Raw genomic sequence first — 27,397 nt, 5'->3', positions numbered from 1 at the left:
GTGTGTTTGTCTCAGACTTTTAAAAATGTATAGTAACTCCTACTGAAATTGATTACTGCATTGTTGTGAAAGAGCGAGCAAGCACGAAAGGCATTTTTCTGTACTTGTGCACGTGACAATAAAAACGTGAAACTTGAAACACCACTTCCTAATTACACAATTAAGGATAACCCTGACAATGCTGATCGTTTATTGTGATCACTGGGGGTTGCGGTGAATTAGGGTTGACGTCAACAGCACACGTAAATGTGCTTCTCCAAGCTTTATGCAAAAGCCCTGAATTAGACATTTAGCTGGGGAATTTGTTCACATGCTCCGGCCCATTCTTGTCAGAACTGGGTCCTCCCAGTTGAGCTGGTGGACCAGCTCGCTCAGCTTTGAAGCTGATAAACCTTTTAAAAACCATGACCAATATTTACCCCCACTATTTCGCGGAAAGAAAGGAAAAGAAATGGACAGGGTGCCAATAGTAAACATACAAAAATAGTATGTTGCCAAATAACTCAAAAACTGTAGACATAGACGTCCCTATCCAATTATGTCAGTAGTTAGCTAGCCATTAGATGATAATGTAGGTCTGAGGCTCTCACGGGTGAGGTTATAACATGAACACACACACAGATTACAGCTTTTAGGCCGGAGCCCATCGAGTCCCTGGTCTTGACAGCATCAAGATGGCAGCCACCAAAAAAACAACATGGCTGCCGAAAACATGCTTGGTTGGCATTGCGATTGACAAGGTATTTGCTGTGCAACCTGCGTGTCATTCACAGCCCCAGACATGGCTGCATGGCGCAATTCAGGCAGGCAGGCTGCAGGAGCGAGCCATCCAGTCAGTCAGTTTCCATAGTGATGCGCGTGAATAGGGGAGATTCGCAGGGGCAGTGTGGAGCAGAGAGATTAGAGGCTTTCTGTTAAAAAAAAACGACATTTTCAAACAGCTCAATGTCTCTGCTCCTCCATATAGCTCCTACACTCTTAGAAAAAAAGGGTTCCAAAGGGGTACTTCGACTGTTCCCATAGGAGAAGCCTTTTTGGTTCAAGGTACAAACCCTTTTTGGTTCCAGGGCAAATATCTTAGTTCCCATGTGGCTCAATTGGAAGAGCATGGTGCTTGCAATGCCAGGGTTGTGGGTTCAATGCCCACAAGGGACCTGTATGAGTAAGAGATTCAGCAAAATAAAATGGTTTACCTTAGGGGACAGCCAAAGAACCATTTTCGTTTCTAGATAGCACCATTTTCTTCTAAGAATGTAGGGCTTCATAATGATGGTGAGTGTATTTGGAGGTGATGATGATCCCTCGTCCCTCTGCCGCCTCTCCCTCTTCCTGCCTCACAGTAAGAGGTGGATGTTATGATACTGCAGTTGTCATCTTACAGTTTTCTGTAACAGTGTCACCCAGAATTCAACCATCTTGTATTGTTTTTGAAAGCAGGCAAACTATAATTGAAACTCGTTATCATTAAAATTATCGAAGGTAAGAAACAGAACACAAAGCACTATCAAAATAGGTATTAGTAGCAGTAGTAGTAGTAGTAGTAGTAGTAGTGGTAACAGTAACAGTAATGGTAGTCAGTATTGACAGTAGTAGAAATGTTAGCAGAAATAATTACTATTATTAACACCACATATTGTGTCTGTACTATTAGCACTTTCACTACTGTTAATTAGCACCAATATTTCCTTTTAAATGCCTGTTGTATTAAATGAAGTGCCCTTTAATATAGACCCAGCCTGGTCTCATAGACTAAACATAACATAGTAAATGTAAATACGGGACACTCAAATTAGTATGATATGTTACGTTTGGTAAGGTTACATAAGACAGAAGGTTACTTACAGCAAAAAATAAATTTGGGTGGTTGGTCAGGGTAGAAGCGTTGGTGTATAAAGCAAATGTCTAGCAAGCCAAATTCACCACGGACAACTTTAACAACGTTGCAACTAATTAGCATATTAGCTAACACCTTCCCCTAACCCTTTAACCTTAACCCTAACTCTAACCTTAAACCTAACCTTAAGCCTAACCATAACCCCTAACCCTAACCTTTGCCTAGCTAACATTAGCTTTAGCCACCTAGCCACCTATCTAATATTAGCCACAACAAATTGGAATTCATAACATATGACCAAGACGCCGGAGGGGATGGCAGCCATTTTACCGGCTCCTAACGAATTGTGCTATTTTGTGTGGGTTTTTTCTCGCTTTGATTGTAACTTATTTTGAACATAATGTTTATGCTACCATCTCTTGTGACCGAAAAGAGCTTCTGGATATCAGAACAGGAATTACTCACCTCAAACTGGACAAAGATTTTTTCTTCAATGAGTCTGATGCGAAGGATATAGGCCCAAATCCCTGTCATTCGCATTAAGAAAATAAGAGAATTACAGTGGGCACAGATCATGGTGCCTTGTAAGAATTTGTCAGCGAGTGGGTAACCCGTCTCTACCATCAGTTCTATTGGCCAACGTGCAATTTCTGGAGAATAAACTGGATGAGCTCCGTCCAAGACTATCCTACCAACAGGACATTACAAACTGTAATATCTTATGTTTCACCGAGTCTTGGCTGAATGACGACACGGATAATATACAGTTGGCTGGCTTTTCTGTGCATTGGCAGGACAGAACAGCTACGTCCAGTAAGACTAGGGGTGGCGGTGTGTGTCTATTTGTCAATAATGATCACCGACACTGATGATACAGCCTATAGGGTGGAGGTCAGAGACCTGACAGTGTGGTGCAATGGACAACCATCTCTCCCTTAACGTGAGCAAGACAAAGGAGATGATCATGGACTACAGGAAAAGGAGGGCCGAACACGCTCCCATTCACATCAACAGGGCTGTAGTTGAGCGGTTTGAGCGTTCCAAATTCCTTGGTGTCCACATCACCAACAAATTATCATGGTCCAAACACACCAAGAAAGTAATTTGCATTTAAACTGATGCTATTCACTGCTTATTATCTATGCATAGTCACTTTACCCTTACCTTCATGTACAAATGACCTCGACTAACCTGTACCCCTGCACATTGACTCGGTACCGGTACCACCTGTATTTAGCCTCATTATTGTTATTTTATTGTGTTACTTTTTTTGTACTTTAGTTTATTTAGCAAATATTTTCGTAACTATATTTTCTTAAAACTGCATTGTTGGTTAAGGGCTTGTCAGAATTTCACAGCACCTGTTGTATTCGGTGCATGCGACAAATACAATTTTATTTTATTTTATTTGATTGCACGTTTTGTAAATTCGTAACATATTGTATGAATTGCAATTTGTAACATTTGGTGTACTGGAAACCCACCATAGGGTTCTGGTTGGATGAGTGGGTGTATAACGTGAACCCAAAGGTTGCGAGTTCAAATCTCATCATGGACTACTTTAGCTAATTAGCAACTTTTCAACTGCTTACTACTTTTTAGCTCCTTTGCAACTACTTAGCATGTTAGCTTCCCCTAACCTTAACCCTTTAATCTAACCCTTCCCCTAACCCTAACTTTAACCTTAACCTTTTATCCTAACTCCTAAATTTAACCCTATACCTTAACCCTAACCCCTAATCCTAACCCATAGCTAGAATTCGTAACATATAATACATTTTTCATATTCGTAACATGTAGTACGTTGTGAAAATTTGTAACATATTGTAAGTTTTGCAAATTTGAAACACATAAAACGATTGTAATTCATAACATATCATACGAAATGGGTGATGGACATCCACAAATGAATACATACCACACGAACCCTAACATATCATAATAAATAGAGTCACTCAGATTTACATACAGAACCATACTAAATGTTGAGACCAGGTTGCGGTTGGCATATTCAGTATAGAAAACAGTGGGGCCCACAACCTGGACCTACAGGCTGTGATAAAAACATTTGCACGCAAAAAAAGGAGGACTTCAGAAGACCAGGGGAGTCTCTCAAGCTGGATTTGATTTAATTAACCTTGAATATTGCAGCCCATTTATGTAGGCTATTAGCCAGACAAACCCCTCTAAGTTCAACAATAAATAGTGGCTGAATTTATTCTCAGTCCCTAGTAAGCTAGTGTTTTGAGGGTGGTCTGACTGTATCATTTGGCTTTAATAGACTGGTTTTATGCTCAATAACCTTCTATCCAAGCTGGGAGAAAACGTGAGGGTAGTTGTATTTTTTCTTTTTAAGTAATTACATTATTGCCACTAGCCAGCAGTCTAAAAATGGCAGTATTGCGATGCGACACCGTGTATAGCTTCATGAAATGTTAGGCTTAACATGAGAAAATTACAACCAAATAGGCCTACCAATAAACAACGCTATACATTCCCTGGCACCACAGAAAGCCTTTTATCGATTTGATAGTCAACTCGGAATTTCAGCACCATGGACAGCGATCGTTAGTCTATACTTTGTAAGTGATTGTCTAGTGACAAATTAATACATACCATATGAATTGGAGTGTCCCAGATGTATTTATCCCTCAGTCCAGGTTGATAGACCACATGGAACATTTTATACATCTGATTTTATGAATAAAGACTTGCTAGCATTTTGGACAAGTCCCTCATGTTTTTCCGACTGATAGGAAGATTTTAACCCACTTAACCCCAAAATGTCCTTAAGTTTTCAGCATCATTATAAATTCCTACTCTCTTCGAAAAAAGGTGCTATCCAGAACCTAAAAGGCTTCTGTCTGTCCCCATAGGATAACCATTTGAAGAACCCTTTCTGGTTCCAGGTATCATTTTAATACGATGAAACTATCCATTTAAAAAATATTTTGGGAAAAGAAACATTGATCATCAAATCATAGCATAAAAGCAGGTGAGCTGGTTCTACTCTCCTTGGCCATTTGCTGTTTTTTTTTGGTGGTGGAAAACTGAGCTGGTTGAGCATTACACATCAACCCTGTTACCCACAGATAAACAGGCTAGAAATGTTTTACCAATTACATTTTTTGGGGGTGAAGCTTGCATTCAATTGCCCCTACCTGTTGCATACAACAAGCTTCCATTCCCCTGTCACAGGGGGAGTTATGGGTGATTTAAAGTAACTGTCCAGTGTTTCCAAATTTCTATGAAATATAACCAATAATTAATTACAATATGAGTGAAATAGTTTTCCTTCCAAAATCGTTTAATTACAGTGCCGTCAGAAAGTATTCACAACTCCTTGAATTTTTCCACATTTGTCGTGTTACTGCCTGAATTTAAAAGGAATTACATTTACATTTTGTGTCACTGGCATACACACAATACCTCATAACGTCAAAGTAGAATGACTTTTTTAGACATTTTTACAAATGTATAAAAAACAAAAAAGGTCATGAGTCAATAAGTATTCAACCCCTTTTGTTATGGCAAGCCTAAATAAGTTCAGAAATAAAAATGTTCTTAACAAGTAAAATAAAAAGTTGCATGGACTCACTCTGTGAGCAATAATAGTGTTTTAACATGGTTTTTGAATGACTACATCGTCTCTCTACCCCACACATACAATTATCTGTACGGTCCCTCAGTCGAGCAGTGAATTTCAAACACAGATTCAACCGCAAAGACCAGGGATGTTTTCCAATGCCTCACAAAGAAGGGCACCTATTGGTAAATGGGTCACAAAAAAAAGACATAGAATTTCCGTTTGAGCATGGTGAAGTAATTAACTACACGTTGGATGGTGTATCAATACACCCAGTCACTACAAAAAATAAAGGCGTCCTTCTTAACTCAGTGTCCAGAGAGGAAGAAAATCCCTCAGGGATTTCACCATGAGGCCAATGGTGACTTTAAAACAGTTACAGAGTTTAATGGCTGTGATAGAAGAAAACGGAGGATGGATCAACAACATTGTAGTTACTCCACAATACTAACCTAAATTACAGAGAGAAAAGGAGGAAGCCTGTACAGAATAAAAATATTCCAAAGCATGGATCCTGTTTCTAATGGCACTAAAGTAAAACAGCACAAAAAATGCAAAAAAAATACTGTCCTGAATACAAAGTGCTATGTTTGGGGCAAATCCAACACGACATATCACTGAGTACCACTCTTCATATTTTCAAGCATGGTGGTGGCGCCATCATGTTATGGGTATGCTTGTCATCGGCAAGGATTGGGATGTTTTTGCTTGTTGATAAAAATAAACAGAATAGAGCTGTTGTAAGCACAGGCAAAATCCTAGAGGAAAACTGGGTTCAGTTTGCTTTCCAACAGACACTGGAAGACAAATTCACCTTTCAGCAGGACAACAACCTAAAACACAAGGTCAAATATACACTGGAGTTGCTTAACAACACGACATTGAATGTTCCTGAGTGGCCTAGTTACAGTTTTGACTTAAATTGGCTTGAAAATCTATGGCAAGACTTGAAAATGGCTGTCTAGCAATAATCAACAACCATTGAAGAATATTGTGCAAATATTGTACAATCCAGGTGTGCAAAGCACTTAGAGATTTTCCCAGAAAGACTCACAGCTGTGTGCGCTGCCAAAGGTGATTCTAACATGTCTCAGGGGGTTGAATACTTATGTAATCAAGATATATTAGTGTTTTATTAACATTTCATATTTTGACACATTTTATTATTATTATTCCACTTTGACATTACAGAGTATTTTGTGTAGATCGCTGGAAAAAAGACAATTAAATCCATTTTAATCCCACCTTGTAACACAGCACAATGTGAAAAAAGACAAGGGGTGTGAATACTTTCTGAAGGCACTGTAAGTATTTAAAAAATATATATATATATTTAAAAAAATAACAGATTGGTGTGGGCGTATACCGGCCATAAAAAATATTCATGACAAGTATCGGCTGATTGGCCAGCTCAGCCAATGACCCAACGTGACTTCACCTTATGTGAGGAAATAGCAAGCATTTTTTAAACAGTCTGTTTGAGATTTGAGGTGGTGGTTTTTCACTAATTCATGCTTTTGCCACAGATTTGAGAATAGGGGAAGTCAACAGCATTATTTGGATATGAGTTAACAGCATATCAACGTTTAAAAGTGAGATTTTCACAGGACAGTTCCTTTATGATGAAGACTTCAACCCTGTTAAGGTTAACCCTGTTACTTTAATTGCCACCCTGTATAGTAATTTTTCCAAATTTAAACCTCTGGAGATAGGAAAACATGTTTTTTATTAACTTGAACATGTTCTCTTTAAGATTATGTACAAAAATAAATAACCAAATTACACTACCCAAAAAGCACTCTATTGCTTTAATGACCCAATAGAAGTAGTAGTAGTAGTAGTAGTCATAGTAACCTCATCCCCAGGTTAGATTGCTGGTGCAGAGAGCCGGCTGGTGGGCGAGATTATAGTAGTAGGAGTAGTATAATGGGAAGTGCAAATATGGAAGTAGTAGTGACGGCAGCTGAGGTGACTTTAGTAGTTTGCGGCAGCAGAGCTTTATAAAAAGTTGCAGTGATTAGTATTATAAGTAAGTAAGCATCAAAACAAGTATTACTACTGATATTGTTAGCATAGTATTAGTAAGATTTCATTGGACGGTAAAGTCAGTCTTCGATGCACATTTGAATTTTGAAGGATTTCTGGGTGCCTATTTTTCCCTCGCCCTCAGAAGCCTAATCTTGGGCATTATTAATGGAGTTTGAGCATTAGTAGCGCAGAAATCCCACAAGAAAGAGCCATATAAGAAGACGGAGACTGAGACCGATTATGCTGTTGCCTAGCAACACATGTACAAAATTTGAAGCGATTAAGTGCCCCCATACTGTTTTTTCATGGAAGTCATATGTTTACTAAACCCACATAAATGTGTGCTGGCTGTCAGGAATTCTAAACTCAGGGGTCTATCTCATTGTTACTACTGTACGTTGATACATCGATGACCACAACGTAAAACATTGCACTCCCTTTTAAATGTCTTACGTCACAGATTTGTTGAGGCAGGCGTTATGTTTATGTTTGATCATTTGACAAATGTTGCGTCAAAATGCTTATCAACAGAAATAAAGCAGCCAGTATTTCTGCAGCAGAGGGATTTGGCTCATTTACATTTAAGGTGAAATCAGAGCCAAGAAACACCGACGTGAGTGAGAGAACAGGCTCCACAAATCTGACTGAAGCTTCCCTCAATACTCCCTGAATATGATTGGTCAACCTATAAGCTATAGCATATAAGAAAGCTTTTTAGTTTGCATAAAACTGCCTTCAGCAGCTCTATGTTTTTTTATGTGTGTATGCGTGTGTGCGCGTGCGCGTGTGCGTTCGTGCGCTTGTGGGTTGAGACGGAGCTGCTGAGGCATCCACTTAGCACCAATTTAGGTCATCCTAAACAAATGCTTTACTGGAGGAGGCACAGACAAATGGGACCATGGCTTCTCTTCTTGAGGAGATTTCATTTTCTTAGCATGTTTACTGGGGTATATCACCACCGGCAGGGAGTTTATTTAGCATTTAAAGGATGCTCATATTTAATCATTGCTTATTATATGTAATGATTAAAGTGACAATGTACACATATTGTACATATTCCATTTACAGCCATGTTGTATGTGCTGAGACCAGTTCAATGGAAGATTTTCCTTAGCAATGTTTTTCCCCGGTCCTCATTTTGTGCCAAAATGTTAAGCTCTTCTACCTTCTACATTTTAACTTTCAAAAACGTAATAAACTGAAATGTGTGTACATTTTTTGGCAGCACAGATAAAAACAAGTCATCAACCATATGAATAAAATATGTGGATTGCTTATGATTAGCATACTAATGACTAATCATCATAGTAACCAGCTTGTTTGTGACCTCAAATGTCAGATTGTTGGAAGTATTGGGCTCAAGACGGATTTAGAGATGCTCTAATCTCACATAAATTACAGAACAATTAAACACAGATGTGAATGTAAGGTTGTGCAAGAATTATGCAAGATGCAATATACAACAAGTACAACATTTTGTTATACTGTTGTCATTGTCATGTGAAGGAATTATGTAACAGCATAGGAGTTACTGTATGTATGTCCACAATTGAGGGATCAAATCTAACATTTGCCTTTTAATATAAAATAAAATAATTTTCAACCAGCTTTGTTTTTCATATAATGAGAATAGCATTCACAAGATTACAGATGAAACAATTTTCAATGAATCAGTATTAACATTCAATATGTCTTAGTTTTTCAAATTAATTCATTTCCAAAGGTTATCTTTGTCAGTTGCATGGTCTTATTGTTGACTTATTCAATGTATTCAATGAGAGCAAGCTTACCTACATTTCCAAATCCTTTATCTTTGCGTTTTAATAATAAGACGTTTATTATTTGGTGGAATTTAATTGCCATTCTCCATTTTCACAGATTCATGCCGTAGGTCCATACATTAATATCAACGTTACATCATATTTCACCCAAATATAGTAAACAAACCTGTATGAAATATGTTTCATATTGGGAGCTTGGCAATATCATAGTACCATCATCCTACTATGAGTCAATTTGCAATAAATACCATCTGGGAATTATTTCATTTTTTTGCCATTAGATCATCAACTTATTTTCCACAATTCCATTTTCAATTCAATTCCAATATTTAACTCAAATTGTAACATATAGTGTGCATTTGCTTGCTGCAAAATGCAATTACTATCCCAATATGGATACATTATAAAATGGAAAAGATAAGAATTGAAGATATCTGTAAGCAATTAAGGAACATGTTAGTTTCGCACATTCCTTCCATTGCAATTGACCGGTCACACACTGTTCACAGACTTGTCATTTGGAATTCTCAGTGAGCTAGAAAGACACAGAAGACCTCATGATGTTGGTAGTGATCAATCACCGAAGATGATCACATGAAACGCTATAAAGCCAGTACATGTGAGGGCACTGCACATAATCTCCAGCTAATGGAACATGCAGGGGGATTCATGGAGTGGAACCACACAGCCATGCAGCCTAGTGAAAGGGGATTGCTCAGGTTTCAGAGAATGAAACCCATGGAGTTCAGAGGTACGAAAAGCCAATGGGTTCAGAGACCAGCTGAGAGAGAGCAGGCGTGACACCAGTGTCACCAGCCGCAAACTTGTCTCTGTGTTGCATCAGCAGGTGTGTAGATATGTGTCATGTTTAAAACTACATGTTCAGAGGGATGGCAACCCAGATGGGATTTTAAATGCTGCATTTAATGTGATATCATTTAGTGGGTTAGTTCACCCCTCATTGGTTTACCATCTGCTGCCCTCTCAGCCGCTCTGCTCTCACTGTCTGAGTAGGATGGGAACATTCACACTGTACTGTACTCTACTGCCAAAATGCCCCTGATATTAACTGGGAACTCACTTCTAGGAATGGACTGTAATTTCCATTCACCACACTTTACACAACTAAGTAAAATGAGTCAAATATATCTCAAAATCAAGTGTCTCACAAATGTGTCTCTCACAATTTTTGAGTATGGATAAAATATAGACATTTTAAGCTATTTCGAGGTGGTATTATGACAAAATAAAATAACAAAGTGTCAAATCTTGCTTCTTTGTTGGGTAAAAAATATGTTGTAAGCAATGCCATAGCAATAATTCACAACGAAACTGCTTGGTAAAAAAAACTACTTAGACCTGGTATGCTTCAACGCAGTTGTAATAAGATATAGCTAGCTGTCAACCACAATGTCATCAATTATGCAGTGTAAATTCCCCCCCCCAAAACTTTTGTCACTGACCTGATATGGAAAAAAACATCTATAAAAAAAAACTCACTTTATCTATGTATGATGAAAAAATGTTCCTCTTATTTCAGAATACTTTCAATACATTTTTTTAAAATCCTGCATCAAAGTCAGATAATATTGTTATATACTTACCACTGAAGTCAAAACTTTTTTTTTTTTTTTGAATTCCATAGAGGGTAATGTTGCTTTCTTTTTGCCTTGCATTTGTCTGGTTTCTCGAGAGAGACAAAATACAACAAAACATTTCAAAACAAAAGAATTCAGCTAACACTCCGTTAGGCTTGCATGTATTCACTTTTAGGACAACCCCATCTGTAAAGTCTCTTGCAGCTTGAATTCTACGGCTTGAAGCAACATATTTATTTCAATTTGTGAGTTCAATTATTCTCCATTGGGTGAGTTTATTCCTCTCACATCAGCCTTTTCATTTCTGGAGACGGTAGGCTAAAAGACGATTACAGGCAGAGTTAGACAATCAGCCAGTGCCCCCTCCCTTTATTGACAGGCTCCCTTATCACACTTGCCAGAAAGCAGACGGCCACCAACTAGCCTCACCTTCCAAATTATGCCAGTTTAGAATTGTTAATCGTGCATTGACTGCCCTCGATATGCTTGCATTTAACACCCCGTGATGACATTTGATTTGAGGAGGGTTGGGGTGTATTTGATGACATATTTGGGGTCTTGGGGCTGGCTGGGAATGAGGTGTTTAGAATTTTTCCTTAATTTGAAGACCGTGACAGGTCGAGGAGGGGAAAAACAGTGCTACACATACGTGTGTTCAAGTTGGGGGGGAAACTATATCATCTTATTATAGTGTAAATAAGGTGGCCAATAGGTTGATGACCCCCTCTACAAATGTGTGATAGCCTATCATCGGAGAAACTCGTGTTCCCTTAATGTCTTACCCCTGCTTTAGAACTACTCAGGATTTCCCAAACAGTGAAAACACGTTAAAAAATCATGAAATATTGAGAAAACATGCAGTGCGATGTCAGTAGTGGATGTGTAGACTACACGGAGGAGGAGGGGGGCGACTTTCAGATGACATTGACGCTATGTAGATGGGAGTTGAGAATTGCGCTCCCCTGAACGTTTCTGGTTGTTGATGTTAGACAGTTGCACAAGGCGAAGCGGCTGCTTCTCGTGTTGATTCAGCCACCTCGTCAGCACCTAGCCGCTGGACAGCTCCCTGCAGCGGGGTACGTGCGCGCTCTCCTCTAAGACACTTTTGGCGCTTGTTCCAAGTCTTTTAATGGAAAGACAATATCTTTATGTTCCAAGTAAAACTGGAAGTTTACAACTTCAGGGGGAATCTACGGATACCTCGTTTCGAGATTTGTGGCAGGCAGCCCATCGTCGGTGGCAGAGAGCACAGCTTTATTGTAAGTAAATTGAGTTATTTGGCGTGTGTGTGAATTACAATTGCGTGAATTGTTCATTATAAGTGATAATGACGGTGATTAAACTCGTATAGTTGAACGTGGCAGTATGGAACGTTGCTAACCCTAATGACTTTAGACCATGTCTTATAGCCAATTAAATACAGCATGTGGCACTCCTGGTTAATTGAATGGTTCATAAAACTGTGTACATGTTTTGCCATATAGAAGTGCGTTTGGTTTTCTAATCATCGACTAGAATGGAATACTATTTGTGCAGCCTGATGCGTAAAGCGTTATGCTTTGGGCATTCCTTTGTCTCCAATGCAATTGTGATCCAGTTTGGTTGAGACGTTGCTGTTGGTTTTCCTGTCCACTAAAACCAGTGCATAGGTAATTAGTAAGCGTATCTGCACGTGCCAATTGCACGGTGTAATCGTTGCTCTCTCATATTGGATCTGCATATGTCATTCTCGAATGTTGTTTTTTTGCGCGTGAGCTGGATGGCTTAGATTCTTATTAAACAACGTCAGAAAGTTTGTGTCATTGCAAATAATCATGCATTCGGTGATGTGCATAGGCCTACTCGATAACTGACTGTATTTCAATTGCAAATTGTGTTGATTTGTAAGAATATTGGGGGGAGAAGTAGACTATTCCCTATATCAATCTACGCACATCCCAATTGTCTGCGTTGCTTTATGGGGAAAAAACTCCTGTGCCATCATTGATGTGCCATCATTGTTTTTTTTATGGCATTGTTGTGTCTCAGACTCTGCATTGCATGTGTTTGGTGAGACGGTTATTAGTGTCTTGAGTGGAGTCGATGGAAAACATCTGACTTAAAAAATGATTTTTAAATTAGGTAGCTTACAAATAGCTTGAACAGTCAAGCTCCATACAATGCCTGTAAATGGCATTGGATTCGTTCAAAAATTACATTCTCATTCTGGTGCTAATCAATTGTAAATGTCACCATGTTGTCTAATACATTTTCCAATTTGAGTGGGCTCTCAAAAACCGACCAATTACTCTATTCACCGATTCCAGGTTAACGGCAACTGACGAGCCGTGTCCCCATAGCGGTCACCTGCTTCCAGACATTTGGTTCAAAGGTTTTGGTCAAAAACCGCGAAACTGCTGTCTGTGTGGACTGGTGCTGAAGCTTCGCGTCCCAAGGCCAGGACCACTACAAATCGAGAGACATGGCGACGAACGGCACCAAAACGGATGGACAAGTAACAGAACTTAACGAAGTGGCAACTAATGACAAACCCAAGTCACTGGACGTGAAAAGCGACAAGACGAAGAAGGATCTTCCCGAAAGAGAAACCTGGGGAGGGAGATTCGATTTCCTTCTGTCGTGTGTAGGTTATGCAATTGGACTCGGAAACGTATGGAGATTTCCATATCTCTGTGGAAAAAACGGTGGAGGTAAACACGATTTAAAAAAGTCATATAACGTAAAGTTCATTTCACTACTCAGTGAGTGCTTCGTCCATTTCGAGCACTCTAATTATTATGTGAAATGAAGAGTGAATATGTCCCTCGTGTAAGAGCGCAGGCATGCATTATTCTTATCCTAATTGAATTATTCCAATTAACTTCTACAGTGGGCTGTAAGTAACATTCCATTGCATATGTGTGGTTTTATTCTGACATTTATATTTGGATTGATTTACTTGTGTCTATGCAGGAGCCTTCTTGATCCCCTATTTTTTGACACTCATATTCGCTGGGATGCCGCTGTTCCTGCTTGAGACCGCTCTTGGTCAATACACTTCAATTGGTGGGCTTGGAGTCTGGAAACTGGCTCCCGTGTTCAAAGGTATAAATTCTACTCGTGCAATGCTCTTTCTGTATCTTCTACTGTCATTTTTTGGGGGGTATTTTAAATCAAATTCCTAATTGTCAGCTGGCCCACTTGTGCATTCAATCTTTAGTGTGTGGTAGGCTAATCACGGCCATAACCAGAAAAGATCGAGAGTTCTGCTGTAATTCTCCCTGAATATGCTGGAGCATTAGGAGCATGCACAAACATGTCATCAATTTCCATCTCATAGGTGTTGGCCTTGCAGCAGCTGTCCTGTCCTTCTGGCTTAACATTTACTACATTGTCATCATTGCCTGGGCCATATACTATCTCTACAACTCATTTACCTCTGTAAGTACCGCCATTTTACCTCCTATAAACCACATGGGGATGAGACAAAAAAGTATTTCTCACTGGGGATTGTAAACATCCTTGATATCGTGTGAGATCTCTCATTGTGTCGAGGAGGAAAACAGGCATTATCCTTCTTGTTTTTCAGGAACTTCCATGGAGCTCATGTGGCAATTCATGGAACACAGACAAATGTTACTCAAACTACAGTATTGTTGATAACACCAATCTTACCAGCGCGGTGATGGAGTTTTGGGAGTAAGACATTGACTGCTTGTTTTTTTTTGTGTGTTTTTTTTTGCTTCAGCACAGCGTTACAGTACCCTGCATGCCTGCTTGAGGAGTGTAAAAGGAATGTCCCTTTGCTGCAAAGCATTCTCCCAGTCTGTATAATAGTCTTATTGTTGCTTATAGGCGCAACATGCATCAAATGACCGATGGCTTGGAAAAACCAGGGCAGATCCGAGCGCCACTGGCAATAACACTGGCCATCGCTTGGGTCCTGGTTTACTTCTGTATCTGGAAAGGGGTGAGCTGGACTGGCAAGGTAAGAGACTGGTTTCGCAAGGCAGATCTAGGTGTATGTAAAAGCTCTCTGGCAGCCAATGTGTGACAGTGATGCAATATTAATTGTTGTCATGTATTATTTATTTTTTACCTTTATTTAACCAGATAAGACCCATTGAGGTTACAAACCTATTTTGCGAGGGCGACCTGGTACGAAGGCAAAACATGAAAATGACAGCGGGTGCATAACATATTACAGAAAAATACAAAAAACACACAAACGACAAAGTGTCACAAATTACAGATACAATTGAAGATTAAAAACAACTGCAGCTGTCAAAAACAGTGTTGTCGATCAGAGTCATATCACCTTCATTAATCATTTATATTGCACTGACTATTGTCCAGATTGATTTTAGAATGGGAGGAGATACATCAAACATTCAGTAATCATGTTCAGGCTCATGGTGCCTCCTGTCATGGGGGGTGGGGGGGATGATAGGAGGGAGAGCAACAGGCCCTCTAAAATCTGGTTTTGTCCTTTCCTCTCCCCCTCAGTTGGAGCCAGTTCACTCCCTGTTGGTGCTACATTTCGGAAATCTAATGTGTCATGTGACCATAGCAAATAACATTTGTTGTGGTGGCAAAACGCTCCACCCACCTACGTTTCTTGCTCTAAAATCTCATAAGGGGTTTCATGTAAGCATAAAGAGATGGTGTCGAATCCAATTGAAGCTTCAATGAATTTCTTTACTAGATTTCTGTTGATTTATTTTCTTATTTTTTGCTGTTCTCTGTGTGAGAGTTTGGAGGACAAGAAATCCATTGATTTTCCTCTCTAGTGAATAGGCCTTTGTTGAAAGCAGAGACTGAATTGCAAATGTATTAACTCGATGGTTAACAGTTTTAACGTGCATTCCTTTGCTGCTGATGGTGACTCGTTGATTACATTTTCTAGGTTGTGTACTTCTCGGCCACGTATCCCTATTTCATGCTATTCATTCTGTTCTGCCGTGGAGTGACTCTACCTGGAGCTATGGATGGCATTCTCTTCTATATCACCCCTAACTTTGAAAAACTAAAAGAATCTGAGGTAATGAATGAACTTACCATTCTATGTAAGATAAATACTGGCATGTGAATCAACCATTTTTCAGCCTCCTTTGTCAAACGGCTAAATGGTTATTTCCCCTTGTCAGGTATGGCTGGATGCTGCCACTCAGATATTTTTCTCCTACGGTTTGGGACTGGGCTCACTGATAGCTCTTGGGAGCTATAACCCTTTTAATAATAATGTTTACAGGTAAGATGGAGGTAGGCTTCTATTAAATGGAAAGATAATGTATGAGGCAAGACTTGAAAAGGCAACCATTAGACCAGTATACCTTAACGCAGGGGTCGGCAATATATATTAGGATTTTAGTTTTGGGTCAAAAAATGATAAAATCACCAGAAATTCAGCTAAAAATGTTGTTTAATTGAGGAGATCTGTTCCCAAGTACCCCCGCAAAACAAAAGAGACATATGTGATCGTGTCTCAATGGAATCAAGGTATGAAATTATTCTTATTTTCAAATACAATCTATTTCTGGGCTGAGTTGTGGTCAATTTCCAGTGTACAGATTATTATGTTCCAGCCCCCTGACCATCCGCTCCGACAAAAATCGTCCCACGGCTGAATCTAGTTGCCTACCTCTGCCTCAACAGTATATGTGGACCTTACTATTAGCCATTGACAATGAGAAGCCTAGATTAACGTTATTATAATCAATACAGTGATTCAGTCTAGTATGGGGCCCTTCATACAGCTTTGGATGTGCATCGCATAAATAAAAGAAGAATAGGCAAAGATTTCACATCCTCCCCAAACAGTCCATCCTTGGTCCTATGTCCCACAAATTGCTCATCAGTTATATAATCATGCAGCCTCAACTTGCATTTATTTCAATGTACTTGTTTACTTGTTGTTGCTTATTAGCAGCCCAATATTATTTAGCTATAGACCAAACATTATATCATGCAATTTGGTTTGTAAATAAGGGTTGCTTTTTGGAAAACTCTTCTTTGCAAATAGGAGCTTGGTATCCATTAAAAATGGGCATTGCATTATTTCATATATAAGTATTACTGTGATATTAAACCTCTTTGGATAAAGGAACATGGTTCCCCATTGGAATGTTGCACAAAAACACATTTCCCTTTGTTTTACTATCTCATTGCACACCTTTTGTGGCCAACATCAATATATTATTAAGCAGGGATATGTTCTCAACTCAGCAATAATAAGGAATAAGCTCTCTCTCCTGAGAAAGGCCTTTTTAGGAATCCATGATGATGCTACAGAAGAGATGACAGATCACCATAAGCTCTGACAACAGGACGTTTTCATGTTTCCTTTCCACAGAGACTCTATCATAGTTTGCTGCATCAACTCCTTCACCAGCATGTTTGCTGGCTTTGTCATCTTCTCTATTGTGGGCTTCATGGCGAATGTGACTAAGAGGCCCATAGAAGAAGTTGCAGCTTCAGGTAAACCCAATGCTCCCTCTGTAATTGCACCATCAGCGCACAATAGGGGCTGTCTATTCTGACTTCTGCTCGCAGCCATCTTAATCTAATAATTCACCTCTGCTTCTACCTCAATCCACACAGAGAAACACAGCCGTAAGAAACTGTGAGCCAATGTGTTGTGTTGTGTGTTTGGTATGCAGGTCCAGGCCTGGCTTTCCTGGCCTACCCTGAGGCTGTGACCCAGCTGCCTGTCTCCCCTCTCTGGGCTATCTTGTTCTTCTCCATGCTGCTGATGCTGGGGATTGACAGTCAGGTAAGGCTGTTTTCATAGGCTGCTCTGCAATCTCTTGGTGCTTTAGCCCAATCCTCTCAGTATCATTGCCATGCCATGTCAGGGGAGTTAGCTAAAGCACCTATAGGTCTAGGACCAGGCTAGTCTGACCTAAATATGTAAGCACAGGTACATATCAAGCTGTTTTTCCCTGGTCTCTCCGCATGAAAAGCTAATTTCAGTTTTTTTTGCTAATGGACAGATACAGATGAGCCTAGACTTTTACTGTCAACCTTTTTTAATACAACTATGTCACCTCTCTCTTGGCTCCCTGATGCTCTGTTGTCATGCATTTAGCTTGTGTGTGATATTTGGGTTACCGCAAGGCCACTGAGTCTGCTAGCAATGATACTAAATTCTGCTACTCATCTTTATATGGAACAGATAAATCCCAAGTTGACACACTAGTGCTCTTTTTTTGTGACTAACCTTTTCCTTATATGGAATTGTAAATATTCATACTGCAAGGGAAATGGCTATTTTGCATGTTGGAGTTATATTTCTAAGGTGACTGCCAAAATGAAAAAAAAAAGCTAAAAAAAGCTATAACAGTGGTTGTTTTTAACTGTTTATTTAGGTAGTTCTAGATAACATGCTGGTTATCATATTGTATGGCTTTCCATTATCTTAATTAATTCAATATAATCCATCAATGTCCATAATCTTGGTTATTAGTTACAACTGTTACATGGTTATCATACTACTACATGAACAACAATGTTCTAAATAAAAATAATGTATATTTACCCATTTGGGTAAAATTAAAGTACAACAATGATACTATGCTTCAAGGGATCCATGTCCAGATAATTGTAGGTGCTTAATTTTGTTGGTCCTTTGAAGTTTTTATTTCATAGAAATACTAATTTACCAAATTATGCAGTTGATAAAACATGAAAATACAAACAGGAGCAAGACTATCAATGATACTATAAACATTCAAGTGAAATTGACAGCATTTTAGCAATATTAAATATTAATCAAATCTGTTCATATACACCCCCAGGAGGAATATGACACTTTAAAAAAAATGTTCTGACAAGCGACCACTTAGATATGTTATTTTTATGTTTTCATAAATTCTTAGAATGTTTGGGAATTTGTGAAAATTCTATAGCAATATAGAGTGGGAAAGCGGCCGTGCGTTCTGGACAATTAATAGACACTGCAGTAAATAAAACCGAATAAAAACATCTGGCTCGTCCAGGACCGGAGTCTACGCAGACCATAGCTACAGCAGGCCTTTATGCAAACAAGCCATTTGCCATGCACACTTGCCATCATTCACTATGAACTGGAATGTGTGTTTACAGGCAGTTGCAAAAACGTGACTTTAGATCATTAGAATGCATTCGCCAAAAGCCACAAAATATACCTGAATGGATCTCTGCAAATATGTCAATACCACAGGAGTCCTCTTATATTTGCGAACTTTACAATCCTATTGATCAAACGACTATGAAAACATAGGCTCTCTCTCCCCTCAGTTAAGCGCACATCAACAATGACAAGATCAACAACTAATGCTAGCCAGAGCAAGATGAGCTAAAATGTAACTAAGGAACATTAGATAAACCCTCTCAAACTTTTTCAGCTAGGTGACCGTCAAAATTGCACTGAAACATGATGGGGAATTGTAGCCTACTCGTCCTTCTGTAGCTTGCTTGCAACCCATCAACCAAGCTAACTGGCTAAAGTCGGCTAGCTTGCTTGCTACCTACTTTGAGACACAAATGAGAAAACATCGCACCCTGACCATTTTACTCGCCCTAGCAGAGCTGGTTAGGTTGTTGACATGTTATTTAGAGCGTTTGTGACTAACTATAAAAACATTTTAGCCTACATTTCCTGACACCGGTCATATTCAGCGGGTTTTCATGTTTGTAAATTCATCCGTTATTTTACGCTATGGCACACTCAGACCGAGAGTGTTTTGAAATCGGAGTAGGTAGCCAGAGTGAATTTGTGAACGCAAAATATATGCTAACTGTATAACAGTCGTTCACGTTCTTGCTAGCTAAGCAAAACACATCTCTAACTGTGTATAACCACCAAAAATGATATGGGGGAAAAAGTCAGTCACTCACCCACTCCTCCAATGACATGACATGACATCCTCTTAGCAGCTAGCTAGTTAATGTTAGGCTCCATGTTTTTAGCTTGCTACATAAATAGATATGCTATCCTATTAGCCACGTTATTTGTTTTTGTATTTGTATACAAAGCAGCAGCTACTCTTCCTGGGGTCCAGCAAAATTAAGGCAATACATTCACAGACATCCCAACACACTGTGTGCCCTCAGGCCCCTTACTCCACCACTACCACATATCTACAGTACTAAATCTATGTGTATGTATAGTGCGTATGTTATCGTGTGTGTGTGTGTGTGTGTGTGTGTGTGTGTGTGTGTGTGTGCGTGCGTGCGTGCGTGTGCCAATGTTTGTGTTGCTTCACAGTCCCCGCTGTTCCATAAGGTGTTTTTTTATCTGTTTTTTTTTTCATCTAATTTTACTGCTTGCGTCAGATACTTGATGTGGAATAGAGTTCCATGTAGTCATGGCTCTATGTAGTACTGTGTTCCACCCATAGTCTGTTCTGAACTTGGGGAATGTGAAGAGAACTCTTGTAGGTTATGCATGGGTTTCCGAGCTGTGTGTCAGTAGTTTGGACAGACAGCTCTGCGCATTCAGCATGTCAATACCTCTCATAAATAACAGTGGTGATGAAGTCGATCTCTCCTCCACTTTCAGCCAGGAGAGATTGACATGCATATTATTAATATTAGCTCTCTGTGTACATCCAAGGGCCAGCCTGCTGCCCTGTTCTGAGCCAATTGCAATTTTCCTAAGTCCTTTTTTGTGGCACCTGACCACACGACTGAACAGTTGTCAAGGTGTGACAAACTAGGGCCTGTAGGATCTGCCTTGTTGATAGTGTTGTTAAGAAGGCAGAGCATCGCATTATTATAGACAGACTTCTCCCCATCTTAGCTACTACTGTATCAATATGTTTTGACCATAACAGTTTACAATCTAGTGTTACTCCAAGCAGTTTAGTCATCACAACTTGCTCAATTTACACATTATGTATTACAAGATTTAGTTGAGGTTTAGGGTTTAGTGAATGTTTTGTTCCAAATACAATGTTTTTAGTTTTAGAAATATTTAGGGCTAACTTATTCCTTGCCACCCACTCTGAAACTAACTGCAGCTCTTTGTTGAGTATTGCAGTCATTTCAGTCGCTGTAGTAGCTGACGTGTATAGTGTTGAGTCATCCGCTTACATAGAAACTCTGGCTTTACTCAAAGTCAGTGGCATGCCGTTAGTAAAAATTGAAAACCGCAAGGGGCCTAAACAGCTACCCTGGTGAATTCCTGATTCTAACTGGATTATATTTGAAAGGCTTCCATTGAAGAACACCCTCTGTGTTCTGTTAGACGAGTAACTTTTAATCCACATTATAGCAAGGAGTGTAAAGCCATAACACATACGTTTTTCCAGCAGCAGACTATGATCAATAATGTCAGAAGCTGCACTGAAGTCTAACAAAACACCCCCCACAATCATTTTATCATCAGTTTCTCTGAGCCAATCATCAGTCATTTGTGTAAGTGCTGTGCTTGTTGAGTGTTCCTACCTATAAGCATGCTGAAATTCTGTTGTCAATTTGATTACTGTGAAATAGCATTGTATCTGGTCAAACACATTTTTTTCCCAGAAGTTTGATTGGTTGGCTATTTAAGCCAGTAAAGGGGGCTTAACTATTCTTTGGTAGCGGAATGACTTTAGCTTCCGTCCAGGCCTGAGGGCACACACTTTCTAGTAGGCTTAAATTGAAGATGTGGTAATATCGTCTGCTATTATCCTCAGTAATTTCCCATCTAGATTGTCAGTTGGTGGTTTGTCATTGTTGATAGACAACAATAATTTTTTCACCTCTTCCACGCGACTTTACGGAATTCAAAAGTACAATTCTTGTCTTCCATAATTTGGTCCGATATACTTGGATGTGTGGTGTCAGCGTTTGTTGCTGGCAGGTCTGACTTGTGATCATTGCCCTTGCTAGTTTGATGGTATTGAAATTCCCAGCCTTAGCTACAGTTGTCTGTTTTTGTCCAAAATATAGAGTAATTGAAACCGAAACAGTGCATCCTGAATGGAGGCAGCAAACAATGTACCAAGCCAGCTGTGATTTACAATATTTCTTGGACTACCAAGAAATGTATTGGTGATTTATATTAATCATGCATTAAACTGCATCCGTCTATTCTGCCAACAATGCCTTAGTGTACATCATGGAATGCTGAGTCAAATATAACCTATTTTTAAAACCTCTTATGAAGTTGGTTTTGTAGCATAAACTGGGAATTTTATATTTTTGAATGATATTTTGATTGTCTGCTTGTTTCAAATCTGAAAAGTAGTTAAAATGCTGTTAGTTCCACTGTAAGAGCTTCATTACATAGATACTAAGCACAATACTGTAAATCTCTCCCCTTTGTGACTGAGCATCCACCCCCTTTGTGTGTCTGTGTGTGTGTGTGTGTCTGTGTGGGTAGTTCTGCACGGTAGAGGGCTTTATCACAGCTCTGGTGGATGAGTTTCCCAGGGCACTGAGGGGCAGGAGAGAGCTCTTCATCGCTGCTGTCTGCCTGGTATCGTACCTGATCGGCCTATCCAACATCACACAGGTACAACACATTTCTCTCTCTCTCTGAACTACAAAACCTCCGCGCTCTCTCTCTCTCTTTCTCATCATTAGTCAAACATCAGATTGAACTACAAAACCTCCAAGCTCAATTTGGTTAAAAATTTGAATTACATTGGTTAGCACTATCGCTGTCTAATTTTATATAAAAAATAACAGATTTGTTTCGAGTTGAAAATGAATCCCAACCACCATCTTTCCCTCTGAGATGAGGATGTGAATATAATGTAAAGACCACAGACCATGTGGTTTCTCACCGTAGTAAGACTCACCCTTCTGTGTTGTGTCACTAGGGAGGCCTGTACGTGTTCAAGCTCTTCGACTACTACTCTGCCAGTGGGATGTGTCTCCTCTTCCTGGTCTTCTTCGAGTGCATCTCCATATCCTGGTTCTATGGTGGGTAGAGTCTCTAGACAACGTCAAATACACATAGTACAGTAGATACATTATTGCAGTGAACGGTATGCATCAGAAACACCCTATTTCAGCATTACGAAATGACTTGTTACAGTGATGTGCGCTCAGGCAAGAGGCGATGAGCAATGAATGAACTAGACACACTAGTTAAATCTGAAGGTTGAATGATCAAATAAACTCCCACTTGTCCAGAGACATTAGTCCACCTTCAAACCCTGTTGACCCTCAGGGACATCAATGCTGCTCACATGTCCTACACTACACCAGCTCTCCTCCCTCATTACAATTCATGGCAGACCAGTGGAAAATTGGAAAAAAATTTAATTTGAATATTTTGATAACACAGTCATTTGTCTCGCAGGTGTGAACAAATTCTATGACAACATCCAGGAGATGATTGGCTACAAGCCCTGTATCTGGTGGAAGCTGTGCTGGGTTTGTTTCACCCCTCTCATCGTGGCCGTAAGTAGTACACCATACACATCCAATAGAACATCCAGGACCATGACATGAACGAAAATAACATTTCATATCAATATGACCTGCCTCAAGCAATTTTGAGGCAGAGAAAGAAAGTGTCTGAGAAGAGGTGGTGTCAGGATTAATAAGGATCGTACCATGTCTCCCACAGGGGGTGTTCTTGTTCAGTGCAGTCCAAATGGTTCCTCTCACCTTGAACAACTACGTGTTCCCTGCCTGGGGCCAGGGAGTGGGCTGGCTCATGGCTCTGTCCTCCATGGTCCTCATCCCTGGATACATGGTCTACATGTACATCGGACTCAAGGGCACCTGGAAAGAGGTAATCTACATAATGATTTATGGATATGGGGCGGCAGGTAGCCTAGTGGTTAGAGCATTGGGCCAGTAACCGTAAAGGTTGCTAGATCGAATCCCTGAGCTGACAAGGTAAGAATCTGTCGTTCTGCCCCTGAACAAGGCAGTTAACCCACTGTCATTGTAAAAAATAATTTGTTCTGAACTGACTTGCCTTGTTAAATAAAAAAATGTGGAATGTTCCCCCCTTTCTCTAAGAGCAAGAGAATAAAGGCAATTTGGTGAAGATTAATATGTAACCCAAATGGTTTATTATCATGTCATTAAGTAGTAAATAGATCATTTCAGTCAGGTTCTCCTCTCTGGACATGTTGGAGATGCATTCATTGTGTTACTTAATTAACTGTTTTGTTGTGATTCTTTCTCAGCGCCTACGGATAATGTTCCAGCCTCCTGCAGTGGTCCGACGGCCACAGGAGAATGGACCTGAGACAGTGGTTGCCGAGACCAACATTGCTAGTCCCTCTAACGCGGCCAACCCAACTAGTCCATCCAACCCGGTTAGTCCTGCCAATCCAACTGCTACAAGCCCAGTTGCTGCAGCCCCGGCCAACCCAGCACCTCCAGCCATTCCAGCTATGGCTAGCCCTGTGAACCCAACTAGTCCGACCGTTCCAACTGTCCCTACCGTCCCTGCCACTCCAGCCAACCCGACCAGACCTACCAGCCCACCACCCAATCCGGTTAGCCCAACGGCAAAAGAGACGGCCATTCCACCACCCAACATAGTGAGCTCAACAAACCTGACCAACGCTGAGGCCAATGTCTAGACAAGGCAAAACCCTCATGGAGATTGTGTAGTCAACGGCGAACATTACAAAGGACTTCCAAGATTTTAATTGATTCACCTACCTCCAGGGGCAATATCTCATCAAACCGGATTTTAAAATCATGTTTAATTTTTCTGCATTTGTAAAACCAACCCGTTAATGTCTTTTTATTGGTATGCATTAAAAATTCTAAAATCAAAGACTGTTAGTGTTCACAAAAACTACTGTAATCTGAGTAAAAATATGTAAACAAACTGTGTAATACTGTGAGAAAAGAAAACAACTATTGAAAATAGAATAGCAATTTGTTCAATATCTTCATGAACCAAGTAAATACAGTGTGACTATAGTAGAGCTGAAGTACAAGTGAACAAAATTGTCAACATGGGAGAGTGCAAAGGACGGAGTCAAATTATCGTGGTTGTTTACTAAGCCTCACACAGTCATCTCTTTACAAAACTTTGCACTCTGTGAGGCTGATTACAGGCCACATGGCAATGAGGGAACTCTGATGAAGAAGCACAATGCCAATAAGAAGTTTAAAGTCTATGAACCCTGGAATTATCCAGTATATCTGTTGCAAAAGATTTTGTGTGTGAGAGAGACTGTGATTTTATCTTCCTTTTTTTTTAGTAAAAAAATGAACTTTTATGTGACAAACATTTTTAGAATTATTTTTAATATGTTTTCTACTATAAATATTGTGACCGAGGACCAAAATCGTAGGCAGACGAAAGCAAAAACGATCTATGCCATGTAGTGTTTGGTTTGAGAAACACAGGGTATCAAAAACATACAAAAAAAATAAATGCAAACGCACAGGGTATAGAAAAGTGATTTACAAACATTGACTATCCCATTGATGCTGACAGTCAATCCTGTTTACCTTTTTTGCATGCTTTCCTCAGGAACATCAAAGAACAATTCCAAAATGTCTCCTGACAGATCTAAGACGAGAACAGAGAAGGCCTTAAGCCACTTATCAACCAATTTATACCAAGCCATAGTCTGTTTGCATGACTGGGCAGATCTCCAGAATATCACTTTGTACACTAGCAAACAATATTGGACCAACTCTATGTTTAAAAATATTCCTTTTTATTTCACTTTATGTGTAATGATCAATTATACTTTGATCAATTTGTATTCAGCAATACAAAATGTAGGTGTATAGTTGCAGGCCAGTAGAAGAGTGGTCTGTTTCTCTTTTTCTTTTCGTTGTCTTTGCTTTACTAGTAAAAAAGCTCAAAGCTTTCATTTCCACAGACATTTGACACGGCGTGTTAAGACAATGCTAGTTGGCTTATATGGCTTCTATACGGCAGTGAAAAGCATCTGGTCGAAGAAAATATGTTTACTTTGAAAAGCAAAACAACCAAGTGAAAATGTGAAATGGCTACAGTTCATGTCCTGTGAATTTTGTATAAAGTTACTCTACCACAGTTCTCTCTGGAACTTTGTTGTAAAACTGTACTGTGTAAAACATGTAACTGTGAATGTCTGTTAATACATTGGAAGTTATTGTCTAAATGTTGAAAAAAAAAATTCTAAAGAGTTGCTGTTTTCTGCAATAATATTTTGATCACAGAAACTAAAGCACATATCTTACAGAAATATACGAAATGATGATGACAATGAAGATATTGACGATTATATTAAAAATAGAAACTATGTATAGTAAAAAAAATCACATTGTTTTGTTTATTTTGAACTGTCTCACTGCCTAATGCACAACATAATATAAACATGATATGTGTTTAAATGGTGTCATATGATAAAGCACGATTGTCATGTTATACAAAAAGAAAAAAGCTGAAAAAATAAATAATTATAGAAAATATGAATAACTGTCCTGCATATGTTCACTACTGCGCTCGAGCATAATGTTATGTATGCCGTACTGTAGCTTTTGATGTCATGAAATTAGGTCACCATAATAGACCTCTCAAATGCTATATTCTGCATCAAACCTCAGAATAGTAGTAATTGGCAATTGTTTTGAATCTCTTAACAGAGACAATAGATATGTGTCATGACATTTGTAATGAATAGATTTACACAATTAAGAAAATGCTGTCTAGAAAAAAACAAGTAAGGATGTATGGCAAATAAAGCAAGAATGGAAAAGCATTGAAAGGCAATTGCTAATTACTAAAACCATGGAGTTGTACTATAGAAACAGGTGGGAGACAAAAAAAATGCAATGTACAGTGACATCAGAAAGTATTCACACCCCTTTACTTTTTCCACATTTTGTTGTGCTACAAAGTAAGATTCAATTGGATTTAATTATCATTTTAAATTGTCACATTTAATATGAAAGTAGAAGAAGATTTGTAAAAATTTGTTTAAAAAAAATCATATATATGAAAAATAAAACACTAATATATCTTGATTAAATAAGTATTCAACCACCTGAGTACATGTTAGAATCCCCTTCGGAAAGCAATTACAGTCTTTCTGGGTAAGTCTCTAAGAGCTTTGCACACCTGGATTGTACATTTTTCCACATTATTCTTTAAAAAATGATTTAAGCTCTGTCAAGATAGTTCTTGATCATTGCTAGACAGCCATTTTCAAATATTGCCATAGATTTCCAAGACGATTTAAGTCAAAACTGTAACTTGGTAAGTAATTCCAGTATATATTTGTCCTTATGTTTTAGGTTATTGTCCTGCTGAAAGGGGAATTTGTCTCCCAGTATCTGTCGGAAAGTTGACTGAACCAGGTTTTCCACTGGGAAATTTCCTGTGCTTAGCTCTATTCCGTTTTTTTAATCATAAAACTCCCTAGTCCTTGCCGATGACAAGCATACCCATAACATGATACAGCCACCACCATGCTTGAAGCACCTATGAGTAAATCCTTTGTTCAGTATATAGGGGGGGAATAAGGCATTTCTGTAATATTCATATCCTGCCACAGTACACATGCCAATAGGTTCACTAGAAGAAAGTATTACAAACCAAAAATGTATTTTGAGAGTTTAGATCAACCATGAAAAGAGAATTAGAGCAAAATGGCTAAAACCTTTCCTTGTGGTGTACAGAAGTGTGTCAGAAACAGTCTGA

The 27,397-nt window shown here is 39.2% G+C and overlaps 1 protein-coding gene across 1 annotated transcript; it reads left to right on the top strand.

The window, feature by feature from the left end:
* Nucleotides 1-11,586: 11,586 nt before the first annotated feature.
* LOC112215768 (sodium- and chloride-dependent GABA transporter 1) lies at nucleotides 11,587-26,157 on the top strand. Its single transcript, XM_024375154.2, has 15 exons — nucleotides 11,587-12,086; nucleotides 13,134-13,517; nucleotides 13,780-13,911; nucleotides 14,147-14,247; nucleotides 14,396-14,505; nucleotides 14,662-14,794; nucleotides 15,713-15,847; nucleotides 15,954-16,057; nucleotides 17,159-17,283; nucleotides 17,466-17,578; nucleotides 22,157-22,288; nucleotides 22,599-22,701; nucleotides 23,084-23,184; nucleotides 23,354-23,521; nucleotides 23,925-26,157. Exons 2-15 carry the CDS (start codon nucleotides 13,289-13,291, stop codon nucleotides 24,324-24,326), a joined length of 2,088 nt encoding a protein of 695 aa, XP_024230922.1. The 5' UTR covers nucleotides 11,587-12,086; nucleotides 13,134-13,288; the 3' UTR covers nucleotides 24,327-26,157.
* The last annotated feature ends 1,240 nt before the right edge of the window (nucleotides 26,158-27,397 follow it).

Source organism: Oncorhynchus tshawytscha, linkage group LG16 (genome assembly GCF_018296145.1).
Source record: "Oncorhynchus tshawytscha isolate Ot180627B linkage group LG16, Otsh_v2.0, whole genome shotgun sequence".
Lineage (NCBI taxonomy): Eukaryota > Metazoa > Chordata > Actinopteri > Salmoniformes > Salmonidae > Oncorhynchus > Oncorhynchus tshawytscha.
This window is presented reverse-complemented; position numbering and strand designations above follow the sequence as displayed.

Coding starts and splice junctions, on each gene's coding strand:
- LOC112215768 (XM_024375154.2), top strand. CDS start 13,289: ATGGCGACGAACGGCACCAAAACGGATGGACAAGTAACAGAACTTAAC. Junction 13,912..14,146: donor ACTGGCTCCCGTGTTCAAAG/GTATAAATTCTA, acceptor TCCATCTCATAG/GTGTTGGCCTTGCAGCAGCT. Junction 17,579..22,156: donor TGCTGGGGATTGACAGTCAG/GTAAGGCTGTTT, acceptor CTGTGTGGGTAG/TTCTGCACGGTAGAGGGCTT.